The 18,707-nt window shown below is 41.2% G+C and overlaps 1 protein-coding gene across 1 annotated transcript in view; it reads left to right on the top strand.

The window, feature by feature from the left end:
- The first annotated feature begins 1,078 nt into the window (after nucleotides 1–1,078).
- The window catches only part of LOC125460554 (protein shisa-5-like), a 37,871-nt gene continuing 20,242 nt past the window's right edge, over nucleotides 1,079–18,707 (top strand). The window contains exon 1 of the mRNA XM_048548125.2: nucleotides 1,079–1,318. Within this exon, the coding sequence (XP_048404082.1) occupies nucleotides 1,255–1,318 (64 nt within the window). The 5' untranslated portion in view covers nucleotides 1,079–1,254. The remainder of the gene's footprint in view (nucleotides 1,319–18,707) is intronic.

Raw genomic sequence — 18,707 nt, 5'->3', positions numbered from 1 at the left:
TCAGAGGAAGTGATGGGTGTGGGTACAGTTACAATGTTTTAAAGACATTTGGATGAGTACATTAATAAGAAAGATTTGGAGGGAAATGGACCAAGCGCAGGCAGATGGACTTATTTTAGTTTGGGATTATGGCTGGCATGGACTGGTTTGACCAAAGGGTCTGTTTCTGTGCTGTATGATTCTATGACCAGTGTTATGATCCTCGCTGATGGTAGTACTGGAAAGGTCACAGTCCACAATGAAATCTGCCTTGATAGTTCATAAGTTAATTTTTTGTAGTTGATTAATGTGTTAGTTGTCACTTAAACATATTTGCATGAAGCTGTCAACATCATGGAAAGACAATGGTTTATTTCACCAGAAGGACAATTTAAAGCTTTATGCAAGGCAATTTAGAAAATGTTAACAAAAACAGTGTTAATTTGGTTTTCAACAAGATTCTTTACTTACCCTAAATCCCAATGAAATGTTTAAGTAGTGTAATGGCCTGGAAACTTCTTTCCAGCTCTGACGGTATAAATGTCTTTTCACTCCTGACAGCTTGAAAACTTCCACACGAGCTCATGGCTTGAGACTTTACAATTTAAACCTTGTGCTAGGGAGAAACATTTCTTCTGAACTGGAACTCTGTTCTGAACTGAATTCAAATCACTGGTTGCCTCTGGTCTGTTTTCTCTGTCATAAAAATTCAACTTTGTAAACAGCTCATCAAGTTAAATCACAGGTATCCTGCTGGGCATTGACCTGAGGTCTCATGTTTTCTTAGAAATTGTGTAACTGGTTCACTGTTCCAATCAAATTTCTGACCTTGCAAAAGGAAACAAAAGATCCATTTTCAAACTGAAACTACACACTCATTTTACTTGTACTTTAAAATCTAAATTCCCAAAGGCGTAACAATATACTATATATCCTTGTTACAATCTAAATGACATTTGGTGAAATACGTCTACTCTCCAATAGAGAGAGCAAAAGCTGTTTGATGATTCCCTTTATCATTACTAAACATTAGAGGGCACTGCAGTAAGCTTCCAATATAATTTCATACTAAGACTCCAAATTGTAATATTAACAGCCTATAACTCCCAGTGCAGGCTGCTCATAGTTACTTCCTCTTTCATTCTTTTGAAAGGCCTGCAAGGACACATTTTCATTGTGATCTAAAGCACATGCTTTACAAAGGAATAGGATTGTGATTTAATCGGTTGTTTTGGAATTAAACACTTTAACGATCTTGAAAGAGAAGATATCGTGATGGACAAGTTGGGCTTGCACATTGCTTGTTTGTTGATGGCTTACATGACAATTTTGCCTTCTGGTAAGTTTAGAAAATTCTTGCATGTTTACTGTAAAGGGATTTAGTGTAGCATTTATGGAGAAGCAAATTAACAAAAATGCTGGTTTGTTAAATTAAGTCAAAAAATATACAACAAAACTGAAAAATTTGCTAAAGCCTTGGGTGTCAAACCATTGTAAAGCTTTTGGTATTTCTTGTGCAAATCCTACCGAATCAAGTTTAAGAGTTAATGTATAGCAGTTGGCAATCGTTTTACATTCACCACAAATGTATGAGAAAAGGAAATGACTTTTTCCATGATTTTCCTCAAAAAGTGCTGTAACCAAGATTAAAATTGAATGTTATCAAATAACTTCACACAGCTCCAGTTATTGAATTTATCTGTAAATTCCACATTAATTGCTAAAAAGGTACAAATGTTTTGTGAAAAGTGTTGTGTCTCATTTTCTGTGGTAATTGTGTCAAAAATTGGGTTTAACCTTTTTGGAAACAATTTGCATTTGGCTGTTGATCAAAATCCCTTCTCCTTTTCAAATACCGACTCTTCTGATACGTTTGCAGTTTGTACAATATTCAGTTAGCTTTAACCCTAACAGGTTTACACTAAGGAAAGATATTTAAGCCTCATCGCATGAACTCAATCGCAAAATGACTTTTTCAAGTATCAGGCCTATACATGTTACAAGAAACTAGTTTACATTCTCAGTAAAATTAAACTACAAGATTGTTCAAACTTCTCTTGATAGCTCAAAATACGGATGTAATCGGCATTTTTTGAATAAAAATTCTTACTTCAAATTAAATTTTAAAATATTGACACTATTAACTAGAAGAAGACTTAATGAGATTATTATTTATCAATGTTCCACTGCTATTCAATTCAAATTTAAGTTTGAGACCTGGTTCTTCTGAATATCACTAAATTTAGTACAACTTACACACCTTTGACTAGAAATTGGCCAGTATGGTTCCACTTTTGCGGAACATGGACTCCCTAATTCTGGAAAATGGCATACAGGAAGCAGACAGCTCTTCTGAATAGCCGTGTGCAATAATCCAAATTGGGTAAATGCAAACAAGAAGCATCAGCCCAGAGTTTCCAGTCTCCAATCATTCTGGAGGCCCGTTGGAGCCTGACACACTGGCACCATGGAAACTAGCCTGAAAGTTGGAACTTCTGGTGGACAATATCCTGGAATTCCCCTCTGAAAGGCTGCCTTTACCTGAAGCAGCCACTGCCATAGAATCATAGAATCCCTACAGTGCAGAAAGAGGCCATTTGACCTACAAAGTCTACACTGAACGTCTGAAGAACATCCCAATCAGTCCCAGCCCCTACACTATCACTGTAGCCTGACATTTACCATGGTAAATCCACCTAACCTGCACATTCCTGGACACTATAGGGCAATTTAGCATGGACAATCCACCTAACCTACACATCTTTGGACTGTGGGAGGAAACTGGAGCACTCGAAGGAAACACACACATAAATGGGGAGAATGTCTGTTCGGAGTTTTGCACAATCAGCAGAAGGAATAGAACCTGGGTCCCTGGCACTGTGAATCAGCAGTGCTGACCAATGTGCCACACCACATCCTCATCCAGGGGGTGCAATGAAAGAATCCTAAAATACAGTACTCATATACCAAAAAACAATGGAACTTGAGGAAGCATGAATGTTTCTCAAAATGCAACACTAGTCATCAATCACTGTTTTTAACCTTCTGAGTTTCCAAATTGCCAAAGTCTTGGCTCTCTGGTTCCTGAGACATGATTCCTGATCTCCCTCATCCCGCCGACACATGCTCCACCTTAAACCCTTGCTCCATTATCCCCATGTCTACTGACCATGGTCTCTCTCATCCTGTCAGCCACAAAATGCCCTCACTCTCTCTTTCTAAGCTCTCTAATGCTGACAGGTAATCGATCTCCCTCCCGAGACCTAAAAGGTAAAATTGTTCCCACAAGAACTTCGGTTTTTCCTCTACTTGATAATATCAATTGCGTATCATGCATACACAGATTCCAAAAGTGTCAGATCAAGGTCTTTCTTTCCCTTTGTGATCTGCAAAATAAAAGTTTGCTCTCAACCATCTTGACGTGATTAGAAGCTCTCTGCATCACGATTGGTCACTGGTTTACAGACATTACACGCACATGCACACACACCAACAGTTCTGGTGGTAAGAATTGCGTAAGTACTTGGCTGGGGTCCAAAGCCCCTTCACAACAGGCATGCATTGGCTTACCAGTTTCTTTGTTGTTTGAACTGTGCAATCTTGCGGCTGGTAACTGTTTCCAACATAAATGGTTCACAGAACATTGTGGAAACTATGAAATAATTTTAACAAAACTGAGTAAATATTCAAAAGTGCTTCAGAACTTGACTGTAGTGATTGTAACAAGGTCAGCCAGGTGGACTTCATAGAGTATGATTTCCCTGATTGGGGCTGATAATCTGGTCCAATCAGGAAGCCCCAGCTGACAGACATAAAAATGCATGTCAGGGGTTCTGGTCACCAGGAGCTGACTCTGTGCTAGCTGGGTCAGCGTCGGATGATGGAATACAAGCCTTTGTAAAGTTATTCCATGGACATCTGCTCACTAATCTAAATCAAATCCTGCGCTTATACTTGCTTGAAACTCAGTACAGTGCGATAGCCTTCGGGGAAAAAAGATGTTTAAAAGCACAGTCAATGACCCCTTGCTCTGAACCAACAATGTAGCTTAATTCAACCTCTGATGCATTTTTCATTTTCAGTTATGCTCCTCTATCAAATTTCTGTTTTTGGTTTTTATAAATGTTACATTATTCTCACCCTCTCCATTCCCTACTCTGTTTTTTTTCCTGTGGATCTGTGACCATTGTCCATTCAAGATAACCCACATGCTCCCAAATCTCTTCCAATGTTGTCCTTGAGCACACCACCCTGGTGGATGCTCAGATGAGACTCGTTTTCACATCTGCATGGAAAAACATCAGCATTCAATCTGTCCTGTGAAAACATATGCAGAGATTCAGATCCTTTCCCACCTTTGTGTAGACCATCAGAACATCAAAGCATTTTTGAAAATTCATTCATCGGACGCTAGTGTTGTTGATGGTGAGCATTCACTACCCATCCATAACTGCCCTAGAGAAGTTGTCTGTGTGCTGTCTCCTTGAACTGTTGCAGTCCTTGGGCTGTAGTAACACCCACAATGCTATAGAGGCAGGAGTTCCAGCATTTTGCGTGATGGTGAAGAATGGCAACTTCATTCTATGGCGTGAGATGGCATGTGGTTTGGAGGAGTGATTTCAGTTGGTGGTGGTCTCATGCATCAGCTGCTCTACGTTATGCTTAATTCCCAGCTTACCCTTTCAAAAAGTAATCAATGTATAATTATAATTTTAAATAATGCTGGACTGATGCACTAGGCTGAATGACTAATCCTATTGTGACAGTATCATTGAAGCCTGATAATTCTAATATGTTCATTCCTTGGAACAAAGCCGTCAAATCTTTGTAAAAGTATTGATTTTTAAACTCTGCTGAATTCAGTGTCCCATTATAAGCTCCCAGTTCACAATATCTCTCTTTTGTTTCAAAAATATGATTTATTCATATACATCTTTATGTATACATTGTCGCAAATGCACTTTGGATCTGCATATGAGGAAAGAAGCAAAGATTGGAGTTTGACTCTATCCAACAAATTGAAGCATAGATGCACTAAAATAGGGATGCAGGCAGGCAGGCAGTTCATGAGAATTGGAAGTAGGCAGATCATCATTAAAAAGAGGATCTGGGATGGAAAGTAGATAGGAGTTGAAATGAAAGCAGAAATTGTGGATATTTCTTCTATAATGTGTGTTTAATGAAGACAAATTGGCTAAATAGTGGGTAAATTGGTAAATTGACAAATTGATAAATAGTGGGTGCTGTTTGGATAGTGCAAACTTTCTACCATAGAGTATAGCAACTTTCTATAGCTATTTTCTTATATAATGATTCTCTGTGGCTATTTTCTATAGCTTGAAATCACACAAGAACGCAACTAAAGTGTTATAGGAGAATTACCTGTAGTCTGATTTAGCCTATGGTAGTGGCATGTGCATTTATATGCATTTGAGGCACTAGGAGGATCCGATAACTGAGCAAACCCCTATTTAACTTCAGCACAAAGACCTTGGACAGTGGTCTTTCCTCACTGTGCTTTGGCAGCAGCTGCCCCAAGCTTCAGTAAGTCCCTCAGGACGTAGTCCTGGCCCTTGGAATGTGCCAGTTGGCAACACTCAATTAAGGTCAACTTCTTGTTCTGGAAGACCAACAAGTTTTGGGCAGACTACATAACATCCTTCACCGAATTAATGCTGTCCAGCCATATTTGATGTTTGTCTTGGTGTCATCCTGGGGTAACAGAGTGCAGAGCACACAGTCCTGTGTCATGGAGCTGCTTTGGACAAACCTCAACAGAAGCCATTGTACCTCTCTCCAGACATTCTTTGCAAAGACGCATTCCAGAAGGAGATGTGCAACAGTCTCAAATCCCCCCAGCAGCTGCTTCGAGGGCAGCGTAGTGCTGTTAATTCCCATCTACTTTCTATCCTACATCCTCTCTTTCATGATGATTTGCCTAATTTCAATTCTCACAAACTGTCTGCCTGCATCCCTATCTTTGTGCGTCTAATCCTGAAAGTCCATGAAGTGTTGCCTTCAGAACCAGTTACTGCAATGTCCTCTATGCTTTAGAAATGACACTAGTCTGTCTGTATTCAAAGGATTGCAGCATTGAAAGGGCACAGGCCTCAAGCAGAAATGCAAATGGTTAAAATATTCTTAGTTTGAATGTGGAGTCAGGAGCACAGGAATGTTCCTCATGTGAATAATGCCCTACATTGAAGCCATGACACTCCCAGAGCTTCATCTTCTCACCTCCTCTTCATTCTCAACCACAACCCTTCCTGATCTCTGCCAGTCACAATGCTCCCTGTTCACTTTCCACATCAAACCCCACTTCCCTTTCCTTCCGATCTGTAACCATTTGTAAGACTTTAACAAACTTCCTGAATTGACTCTTACTCAAGCTCCTCACGTGCCTCCTTTCATCCCATCATTGGTACCTCTTTGACCAAGATTTTGGTCACCTCTCCTCCATATATCTCTTTCTTTGGCTCAATATCCTTTTACTTTCCTACTCCCCTGCAGATAACAGCATGTGAAAACATGCTTAAGCTCAAACAGAGAAACCTTCCCTGAACCTTGCCAAACCAATCACCATCAATTTCTAGTAAAATTCAGCCTCTAATTTCAGTGCATACCTTGATAATGACGTCTCAGAAGTACTGACTAATTGGAATTGCTGCCTTTGCTGTGTGAAAATTAGCTGCCGCATTTCCTAGTATTTCTACTTCTCATGGTCAATATCTGTACTTTATCCCACACTAAATCGTCTTGATGCCGCTGATTAGAATCGTAGAGTTATATCGCACAGAAACTTGTTAGCACCGACCAGCCATCATAACCTGATCAATCCCATTTGCTAGTACTTGTCCTATGTCTCTCTAAACCCTTCCAATTCATATACCCATCCAGGTGCCTTTTAACTGTTGTAATTCAACCCATGTCCACCAATTCCACTGGCAGCTCGTTCCATACATGCTCCACCCTCTACATGAAAATGTTGCCCCTCAGGATCCTTTTAAATCTTTCCCATCTCACCTTAAACCTATGCCCACCAGTTTTGGACTCCCCTACCCTGGGAGAAAGATTGCCTAATCACCCTAACCATGCCCCTCATGATAATACCAACATCTATAAGGTGAATCCTCACCTTCCAATGCTCCAGGCAAAGTAGCCTCAGCCTATTCAGCCTCTCACTATAGCTCAAACCCTCCAGTCCCAGCAACATCCTTTAACCCTTTCTGCACCCTTTCAAGTTTAACAACATCTTTCCTATAGCATGGAGACCAGAACTGAACGCGGTATTCTAATTGTGGCCTCACCAATGGTCTGTATGGCTGCAACGTGACATCCCAATTCCTATACTCAACGCACTGATCAACAAGCAAACATACCAAATGTTGATTTCTCCAGCCTGTCCATCTGCAACTCCACTTTCAAGGAACAATGCGCCTGCATTCCTAGGTCTCTTTGTTTTGCTCCCTAGGGCCCTACCATTAACTGTATAAGTGCTGGCCTGATTTGCCTGACCAAAAATGCAACACCTCACATTTCTCCAAATTAAACTCCATCTGCCACTCCTCAACCCACTGGCCCATATGATCACCTTTCCATTGTACTGTGAAATAACATTCTGCACTATCTACTACACCTCCAATTTTAGTGTCATTTACAAACTTACTAACCATACCTCCTATATTCACATCCAAAACATTCATATAAATGACAAAAAGCAGTGGACCCAGCACTGATCCTGGTGGCATACCACTAGTCACAGGCCTTAAGTCTGAAAAACAATCCTCCACCACAGACCTCTGTCTCCTACCTGCAAGCCGGTTTTGTAACCAATTGGCTAGCTCCCCCTGGATTTCATATGATTTAACCTGGCTAAATAGTCTATTTTCTTCTGTCTCATTTTGGAGATGGCTAGCACAAGGAGACATAGCTTAAATTGAGGGGTGATAGATACAGGACAGATGCCAGACAGTAGTAAGGGCGTGGAATGCCTTGCCTGCAACAGTAGACTCGCCAAGTTTAAGGGCATTTAAATGGTCGTTTGGATAAACATATGGATGATAATGGAATAGTGTAGGTTAGATGGGCTTCAGTTTGGTTTCACAGGTCGGCGCAGCAGCGAGGGCTGAAGGGCCTGTACCGCATTGTGTTCTATGTTCTCGTGTTCTATTTTCTCACACCCCTGCAATGAACCTGAGTATTTTTTATGGTGCGTATTAAAGGTGATCTCTACATTCTTGTTCTTGTTGCTTATATCCTAACTCAATGTTTAGGTCACCCGTTACGTGTCTGTGCTTACTGGCTCACATTAGTTCTCAGTCACTCCAGTTTAAAGGTTCTTGCCCATATTCAACTATCTCTATTACCTTGCACTTCCCAATCTCTGTAGACTCAACCTTGCCTGCAAACCTCTGAAATATCTGCACTTCCCCACGCACACCGAGACCAACATCAGCTGCACCTGGAGGACCGTCAATGCAGTGAATGATGCTCTTTGGTCTGCCCGCAACTTGCTGGTCTTCCAGCTGAAAGAACAAACCCCGACCAAGTGGAGACTGGCGCACTCCAAGGTTCAGGACTACAGGCTGAGGGACGCGCTAAAGCTTGGGGCAGCCGTCACCAAGGCACAGTGGCGAAAGACCACTGTGTAAGCCCTCACCCCGGCCAAAATGAAGCGGTGGTCCTATTCAGTAATTGGGCCCAGCTGGCGCCTCCTCCAACTGGTCAGGGGCCGACTGTGACTGAGCGGTGAGACAACCGCTGGAGTTTTATTTCGTTTTTTTTTCCCTTTAGCTGCTGTGCGTACCCTCAGGGTAACATGGAGCGGCTAGCATGACCGGGTAGGTGTGTAAATATGTTTAGTTTTTGTATTTCTATGAATAAAGTATATTATTTTAAATTTTAAAAACTGCTCTTCTTCAATTCTGGCCTTTTGTATCACTGCCTTGCTTCCTTATCACTGGTGACAGTGACCTCAGCTACCTAAGCCCTAAGGTCTGGAATTGCCCTCATCTCTTCCTCTCAATCCATCATTCCTCATTTAATCACATGGACTGCAATGGTTCGAGAAGGCAGCTCAACACCACAGTCTTAAAGCACCTAAGGATTAGCAATAAATGTTGGCCAGCCAGTGATGTCCACATCCGAAGACTAATTAAAGAAATATAGAATCATAGATCAGTGCAGAACAGGAGATTGCCTTTATCCTATCCAGCCTGGACCTTTAAGCCTTGATTCGAATTTTTCTCATATCTTCATGTTTCCGCTTTTGGATGTCATCAATTTGTTTGCGTGATTTTGTTCCAATTAAATGCTTTGGGATCAAAAACAAAGTTGCTGGAAAAGCTCAGTACATCTGGCATCTGTGGAGGAGAAAACAGAGTTAACATTTCTGGTCCAGTGATCCTTCCTCAGAACCCGAACCCGAAACGTTAACTCTATTTTCTCCTCCACAGATGCTGCCAGACCCGCTTTGGTTTTGTTCCTGATTTACAGCATTCGCAGTTCTTTTGGTTTTTAAATGCTTTGGGATGTTTTACAGTATAGAAGTTGGTATACGAGTGTAAATGCTTGCTTGCTACTACTGTTTCTGTTGTGTTTGCTTAACACTATTTTAATTGACATGAAATCCTAAAGTATTCACATCAGTGTTTGTTAAATGCTGTCACTGTTGTGTTATGTGTACAGAAGAATTAGCAGCTTCAAGATGGCTTAACATGGGATGAGGTATCGATGTTGACCATGAGAAGTGGAAATAGCAATGTAGGAAATGTGGCAGCTAATTTGCACACAGCAAAGGCAGCATTTCCAATCAGTCAATATTCCTCAGACCTCATCATCAATGAGTGCACTGAAATTACAGGCTGAATTTACCTGTGTCCATTTTGATAAGTGTTGAGGAAGGTTCCTTTCTATGAACCCATGCTTGTTTTCACATGCTGTTGTCTGCAGCTTGTCTCACCAGCTATTCTCTTAGCCTGTAAGGGCCTGCTTGCACAATTTTCCACTCTGCAATGGGTGAAGTACCCAACACTGCTGATACCCCTGTGGTTCCTCAAGATGGCATCATATTTCAATCTCAAATGTGCATCAGATCAAATGTTTGCGGCCAGGAGCTGCCCTGCACAGTGCATGTAGTCGGAGCGGAATGAAATAAAAACACTTCAACAGGCACATAAGTGGCATGGCTGATTCTTAGTGTCATCCCATCTTAGAACCCTGTCTGAGGCAGCTCTGCTTTTCCCTAATTGACCAGTAATAGCCAAAACTTCATTTCACTGACCAATGTGGGAGAATCACATGCTGAGAAGCCATCAAACGTTGAAAATTTCCACTTTTATCCTGCAACAACAACAGTGACGAAGAACACTCAAAAGCTGAAATGAACACAGAAAATACCAGAGAAACTCTGCAGGTCTGACAGTATCAGTGGAGAGAGACACAGAGTTAACTTCCCGAGTCAGATATTACTCTTCCTCAGAGTTTAAAGGCGTTGGAAAATGGCGTTTTATTAAATTCTTAACAGAAGCAGAGAAGAAGTGAAGATAACAAGCCAAAACCAAAGCTGTATTTGTTTCTGGAAGAGAAGTGGGCTGCTGGCCTTTTAATCAAAACCATGCATGTGTTCAATGAGTGATCACTGTACCTAGCTCAACTCTAGTGGAACTGGATGCCAATTAAGTACCTGAAGCTGCACCCCTTCATTACACAGAAGGTGATATTCCTCCTACACAATATCATCGTCCTCTTCAGAAGACTACTGCCCCCTCTCAACTCTTCAAATTCCATCATATTCCCTCTTTGCTAGTTGTGCAGAGCGCAGCATGCTAAGATAATCTGGCAGAATCTAAGAGCCATAGAGTCATATAGTCATACAGCACAGAAAAAGACCTTTTGAACCAATCAGTTCATACCAAACATAATTCCAAACTAAACTAGTTCCACCTGCCTACTCCTGGCCCATATCTCCCCAAACCTTTCCTATACATGTACTTATCCAAATGTCTTTTAAACATTGTAATTGTACCCATAACTAACAATTCCTTGTGCTCCTAACCTTATTTAACTTTGTCCCTGATGGTTAAGAACTGTTTCCCTGACTTTTATGCAGATAGATAAAAATACATAGCCTTCCATCGGAAGCACTGATAGACTGCACTTATTAACAATATTTGTAAAGATACCATTTCTTACAATGGTGTGCTTGACATCTATCCATGAGAAATAGGGGCTGAGTGCATTCAGGGACAAGTGATGGAACATTTGTTAGGATTTGTGCTTGGGTACTTACTCAGACCTCACAAACATGATAAAAGTTTTAGTCATACTCCTTCTGATCCTCAAAACCTCTGTTCACCAGCTGCTGTCAAGTGGCAGCAGAAAGAGGGGGGATATATTATTAAGCTGGAGATGGTTCAGAAGAGGCGTTCCAGGATGCTGCCAGATTTGGAAGTTTGAGTTAAAAAGAATGGCTGAATAGACTGGGACTTTTCCCACTGGAGTGTAACTCCTGAGATGCTGCTGGGCCTGCTGTGTTCATCCAGCCTCACATTTTATTATCTTGGATTCTCCAGCATCTGCAGTTCCCATTATCACAAATTCCTCAGGAAGTTCATTCCACTTGTGAACCACCCTCTGTGTTTTAAAAAAAATGCCTCTTATGTCTTTTTTAAATCTTACTCCCCTCACCTTTAAAATGTGCCCCCAGTCTTAAAAACCCCCATCCTTGGGAATAGACAATTACCATGAACTCTATCTTTTTTTCCTCATTATTTTTTAAACTTTTATCAGATCTCCTCTTGACCTCCCACACTCCAGTGAACAAAGTCCCAGCTGAACCAACCTTTTATTATAACTCAAAACTTCCATATCTATAAACATCCTGGAAAATTTCTTCTGAACCCTCCCCAGCTTAATAATAAACTTCCTACAACTGGGCAATCAGAATGCGGCACAGTATTCCAGAAGAGGCCTCACCAATATTCTGTACAACCTCAGCATGATATCCCACCTCCTGTGAGCAATGAAGGCAAGTGTGTCAAATGCCTTTTTAACCAACCTGTCTGTATGTGATACAAACTTTAAAGAATTATGGTACCTGCTCCCCTAGGTTCCTCTGTCCTCCAACAGTACCCAAGACCCTACCAAGCCCTTGACTTGTTCATTTCACCAAAATGCAATACCTCATATTTATCCAGATTGAACTTCCATCTGTCATTTTTCAACCTTTTGAATCCCCCTCTCCCCATTTGATCAAGAAAATCTCTTCACTATCTACTATATCACCAATTCTGGTGTCATCCACAAACTTACTAACCATGCCTTCTGTATTCTCATCCAAGTCATTTAAATAAACGACAAGCTATAGAGGTCCCAGAACCAATTTCTGTGGAACACTGCTGGTCACAGGCCTGCAGTCTGAAAAGCAACACTCTACTATTAGTCTCTGGCTCCTTCCATTAAGCCAATTATGGATCCAGTAGGCAAGCTGTCCCTGCATCCCATGTGAGCTAACTTTATGAATTAGTGTACCGTGTGGAACCTTATCAAAGACTTTACTTAAATCCAACTTAACAATGTCTACTGCTCTGCCATCATCAATCTTTTTGGTAAGTTCCTTAAAAACTCAATGAGGTTAGTGAGACGTGATTTTCCTTGCACAAAACCATGCTGACTATCCCTGATCAATTTTTGCCTCTCTAAATGTCCATAAATCCTATCTTTCATAATCACCCCTAACAATTTACCCATAACCGACGTCAGACTCACAGTTCTACAGTTTCCTGGTTTCTCCTTATAACCTTTCTTAAACAACGGTACAATATTAGCCACCCTCCAGTCATCAGGTTCCTCACCGTAGTTATAAATGATGCAAATGTTTCTGCGAGGGATCTCACAACTTCCTCCCTTACATCCCACATGTTCTGGGATATATTATCAGGTCACAGAGATTTATCCATCTTTATATTCTCCAAGACCTCCCAAACTACCTCTTCTGTAATGTGAACTATTTTTAAACATCAGAGTTTATTTTTCTGCATTCTCTAGACTTCATTTCTTTCTCCACAGTAAAGGTTGAGGCAAAGTGTCCATTTAGTATCTCTCGCATCTCCTGGGGTTCCTCACCAGGATGACTTTCTTGATCTTTAAAAGACCCTACCCTCTCTCTAGTTACCCTCTTGCTCTTAGTGCATTTGTAGAATCTCTTTAGATTATCCTTGACCTTATCTGCCAATGCTTTCTCTACCCCGTCTTTGCTTTCCTGAATTCTTTCTTAAGAATGCTCCTATACTCTTTATACTGATTAAGAGATTCATCTGAAACAGGTTGTTCATATCTAAAATAAGATTCTCTTTTATTCTTGACTAGAACCTCAATATCTTTATATCTATTGTTTCTTAATCTTATCTGCCTTACCTTTCACTCAAACGGGAACATAATGCCTCTGAAAAGATTTTGAGGGTGCTTGATAGGGTAGACATTAAGAAGATATTTACACTAATAGAAGAGTCTTGGACTAGGCGACATAGTTACAGAATGAGGAGCACTTATCAAAGTAACATGAAGGAATTTCTTCTCCCACAGGCTAATAAGTGTGTGGAGCTTCCTACCCCAGAGAGCTGTGGAGGCTAGATCACTGAAAACATTTAATAAGGAGGTAGATAGATTTCTGAAGGAGTGAGGAATTTAGGGCTTTGAAAATTTGCCCTTGAAGATCCTCACATCACTCACATAATCAATGCTTCAACAGAAAAAAAGTCACTCCACTCACACTGTGTCTGGTTGCAGTGATTTTCTATTTCCATTGCGCATTCATGATTCAAATGAGAATATTAGGTTGTGGCTGACACAGTGCGTCACAGACTCAGTCTGATAATCAAGTGGAGGCCTCTATGTGCAACTCTTCATAACATTTCCTGTTGAGGCCATTGGTACTGACCTTCACATGTTTCCATGGATATCTTTGAATTACGACTTCATTTGCCAACGTTACCCAGCCCTGCAGCTTCGTCACGTCAACCCTCATGCTATACTGTCTACACCACTCAAAGCCAGAGTGGTTGTGACCATCAAAGAGTGGTCCCTTATCCTCCCCCATAACTTCAGCACTAACATATGTCCTCTTATTATACTACCGATACAGAGTCACCGATCTTGAAACTTTAACTTGGCTTTCTACTCTCAGATGATTCCACACCAGCCCCCAAGTTTCTACTGTAACTTCTGTTTTTGTTTCAGATCTCCAGCATCTGCCATTCTTTGTCTTATCCTCTTATTTACAAACTTTATCCCCACCTTTTAAGCAATGATTGTCCTCCCTGCATTGCAGCAGGCTGCTACAAACCAATAGCTGTCTTCCCCATCTTCGGTACTGTGGCAAATGTCCCTTATAAACACCCCCACCACCCTGCCTCTGCCACCCCCAAGTCTAGGACTGACCATGGCCCACACCTCTGTCTGACTTGGAATGACAGCACCAACTGGTGGATGATCTGTCCCTGACTGGTCTCTGTACAGTTCCCTGACTGTTGTACCACTAATCCCTGGACTGACTGCACTGGAGCTACATGTCTGAGCTTATCTCACTTCCTGGACTGTACTGATACATACTCCATAGCCCTGACCGCCTCAAGTAGTCAACTGTCTATGTCCAAGCCCCTGGACTGATACCTGTGCTGCATTTTTCACACCATGTCATAACCTCTTTACTGAAAATTTTTCATTTTTTTTCTACAAAACAGTATTCTCCTTAGACTTTGAGATATGACCATTTAGTTGAAGCATATGTAAATGTTTTCTGCATAAGCTTCTGGAAAACGATGTAGAGATAACATGGTGTCGAGCTGGAGGAACACAGCAGGCCAGGCAGCATTAGATGAGCAGGAAAGTTGATGTTTCGGGTCGGGACCCTTATTGGATTAACACAAGACTGTACAGCAGCATGTCCACCCTCTTGACTTATCATTGAAACCTATATACACAAACAGGTTTCTAGACTCCAGACTCAAAATGCTAACTCTGCTTTTTCCCCACAGATGCTACCAGGCCTGCTGAGTTTCTCCAGAAATTTCCGTTTTTGCATTAGATCTCCAGCATCTACAGTGCATTATTTTGTTTTCGGCTTCGAGACATCTTGGCAGCAAAGCATGAAGCTTACAAGAACAAATCTAAAAAATGGTGCTGTTACCATGACTCTCCGTTGAAGTGCACATAATCCACAAAATACTAATTAAATGTAAATTTATACATTATTCCCAATGTGACGAAAGTTAATGAGTTCTTCTAGGAAACCTGGCTTCTAAAGTGAACAGAACTGCAAATTGTTTGTGTCAAGGAAGAAACCATAGAGTCATGGTTTCATGTTTTCAGTTTTGTGTGAGACAATGGTCTGTCTGAAGTTTGTTTTGTGTGCTTCTACATAAGGTCTTGCGGTGAAAAGCTCAGTGCACCAGTGAGAAAACTGCTGATGCCTAGCAACAAGGTGTCAAACAATGTAGGGACATTAAGTTCATATCAGAAGAAAGTGTAGTGCATGTTTCTTTCAGGGAGAAGCAACTCATTCAGATAGAAATGATGTGGAGGTGCTGGTGTTAGACTGGGGCGGGCAAGGTCAGAAATCACATGACACCAGGTTATCGCCCATAAGGTTTATCTGAAATTTGGAGCACTATTCCTTCATTCGGTGAAGTGAAGAGGAGAGAAACACACAGGCACAGAATTTATAGGCAGAGAGATCGAAAGATATACAAATGGAAACAGATCCTTTGATCCAACTCACCCGTGCTGACCAGATATTCTAAATTAATTTTGTCCCATATACCTCCATTTGGCCCATATCCTCCTAAACCCTTCCTTTTCATATACCCATCTAGATGCCTTTTAAATGTTGTAATTGTACCAGCCTCCACCACTTCCTCTGGCAAGTCATTCCATACATGCACCACCCTCTGTGTGAAAACGTTGTCCCGAAGGACACTTTTACATCTTTCTCCTCTCACCTTAAACCTATGCTGCCTTGTTTTGGACTTCCCAACCTTGGGAAAAAGACCTTGTCTCTTCATCCTACCCATGCCCCTCATGATTTTATAAACTTCTATAAGGTTTATAAAATCAACCTTTAATGCTCCAGGGGACATAACCCCAGCCTATTCAGCCTCTCCCTATAGCTCAAACCCTTCAAACCTGGCAACACCCTTGTAAATCTTTTCTGAATGCTTTCAAGTTTCACAACATCCTTTATATAGCAGGGAGACCAGTATTGAACACAGTATTCCAAAAGTGGTTGAACCAATGTCCTGTATAGCCGCAAAATGTCCTCCTAACTCCTATACTCAATGCACCAACCAATAAAGACAAGCATTCCAAAAGCCTTCTTCACTATCCTGTCTACCTGCAACTCCACTTTCAAGAAACTATGAACCCACACTGCAAAGTCACTTTGTTTAGCAACACTCTCCAGGGCCTTAACATTAAATGTATAAGTCTCGCCCTGATTTGCCATTCTAAAATGCAGCACTTCACATTTATCTGAATTAAACTTCATCTGCCACTCAGCCTATTGTCCCTCAAGATCTCATTGTACTCTGAGGTAACCTGCTATGCTCTGCTAGACCTCCAATTTTGGTGTCATCTGCAAACTTACTAATCATACCTCCTATGTTCACATCCAAATCATTTATATAAATGATAAAAAACGGTGCACCCAGCACCGATCCTTCTGGCACACCACTGGTCACAGGCTTCCAGTTTGAAAGGCAGCCCTCTACCACCACCCGCTGTCTTCTACTTTCAAGCCAGTTCTGTATCCATATGGCTAGTTCTCCCTGTATTCCATGTGGTCTAGCCTTGCTAATCAGTCTACCATGAGGAACTTGTTGAATGCCTTACTGAAGATCATATAGATCAAGTCCACCGCTCTGCCCTCATAATCTTCTTAATTATTTCTCCAAAAAACTCAATTTAAGTTGGTGAGACACGATCTCGTGTGCACATGTTGACTGTCTCCAATCAGTCCTGTCATTCCAAAAACATGTAAATCCTGTCGCTCAGGATTCCCTCCAACAACTTGCCCACCATCAATGTCAGGCTCATTGGTTTATAGTTCCCAGGCTTTTCCTTACCACCTTTCTTAAATAGTGGCTCCATGTTAGCCAATCTCCAATCTTCTAGACCTCACCTGTGCCTATTGATAATGCAAATATCTCAGCAAGGGGATGTGATAATAATAAATCAAATCAAAAAGATCATGCATAGAATCTACTTTTAAAATAAATTTACTCATAGGATGTGGGTGTCGCCAGCTGGGCCAGCATTTATTGCACATCCCTAGTTGTCCTTGAGAATGTGATGATGAGCTGCCTTCTTGAACAGCTGCAGTCCATGTGCTGTAGATAAACCTATAATGCTGTTAAGAATGGAATTCCAGGATTTTTACTTGGTCTTGAAGCCAGGAGTCAGGTGGTGAGTTACTCCCTAGCCTCTAAGCTGCTTTTGTAGCCAATGTGTTTAGATGACAAGTCCAGTTCAGTTTTTGGTCAATGGTAATCCCTAGAAAGTTGATAGCAGGTGATTCAAAGAAGGTAACACCACCGAATGTTGAGGGACACTGGTTATATTTTGTTGAGTAAAGCTCTCAACAAGGTTCTGAATGGTAGATTAATCAATAAATTTAGGTCACATGGGATTCAGGGTGAGTTTGCCAATCAGATATATAATTGGCTTAATGACAGGAGTCAGAGAGTGGTGGTGAACGGTTGCTTTTCGGACTGGAGGGATCAGTTCTAGGTCCTGAGATAATGGGAACTGCAGATGCTGGAGAATCCGACATAACAAAGTGTGGAGCTGGATGAACACAGCAGGCCAAGCAGCATCTTGCTCCTAAGATGCTGCTTGGCCTGCTGTGTTCATCCAGCTCCACACTTTGTTATCTCAGTTCTAGGACTTCTTTTGTTTGTCATTTATATAAATGATTTGGATGAGAATATAGAAGGCAAGGTTAGTAATTTTGCAGATGACACAAACTGGTAGCATTGTAGACAGTGAAAAAGGTTTTCTAAGATGACAAAGGGATCTTGATCAAATGAGGTGTCAATGGCTGAAAAAGGGCAGATGGAGTTCAATTTGGATGAATGCAAGGTATTGCAGTTTGGTGCCGAGTTAAATGAAAGATATTATTAAGCTGGAGAGGCCTCAGAAGAGATTTACCATGATGTTGATAATTATGGAAGGTTTGACTTATAAAAAAACGTTGGTTAGGCTGGGACTTCTTTAAATAGAGTGTCAGAAGTTAAGAGGTAACCTTAGAGGCTCTTATAAATAATGATAGGGTTATAGATAGGGTTCATGGCAGATGTCCTTTCCCTCGGAGGGAATTTCAAGCTAGGTGACACATTTTTATGGCAAGAGGAGGGAGATTTAAAAAAAGACATTAGGGCAAATGTTTTACACAGAGGGTGGATCATGTGTAGCATGAACTTCCTGAGGAAGTGGTGGTTGTGGGCACAATTACAACATTTAAAAGATATTTGGAAAGGTACATGAATAGGAAACATTTGGAGGGATAAGGGCCAGGAGTAGGCAGGTGGGACTAGTTCAGTTTGGAATTGTGTTCAGCATGGACTAGTTGGACAATAAGTCTGTTTCCGTGTTGCATGACTATATGACACATTGCCTGACATCTGTGTGATACAAATGCTTTTTGCCACTTTTCAGCCCACATCAGGATATTG

This window comes from Stegostoma tigrinum, chromosome 11 (genome assembly GCF_030684315.1).
Source record: "Stegostoma tigrinum isolate sSteTig4 chromosome 11, sSteTig4.hap1, whole genome shotgun sequence".
NCBI classification, from domain to species: domain Eukaryota; kingdom Metazoa; phylum Chordata; class Chondrichthyes; order Orectolobiformes; family Stegostomatidae; genus Stegostoma; species Stegostoma tigrinum.
The sequence above is the reverse complement of the archived record's forward strand: the minus strand, read 5'-3'. Positions and strand labels throughout refer to the sequence as shown.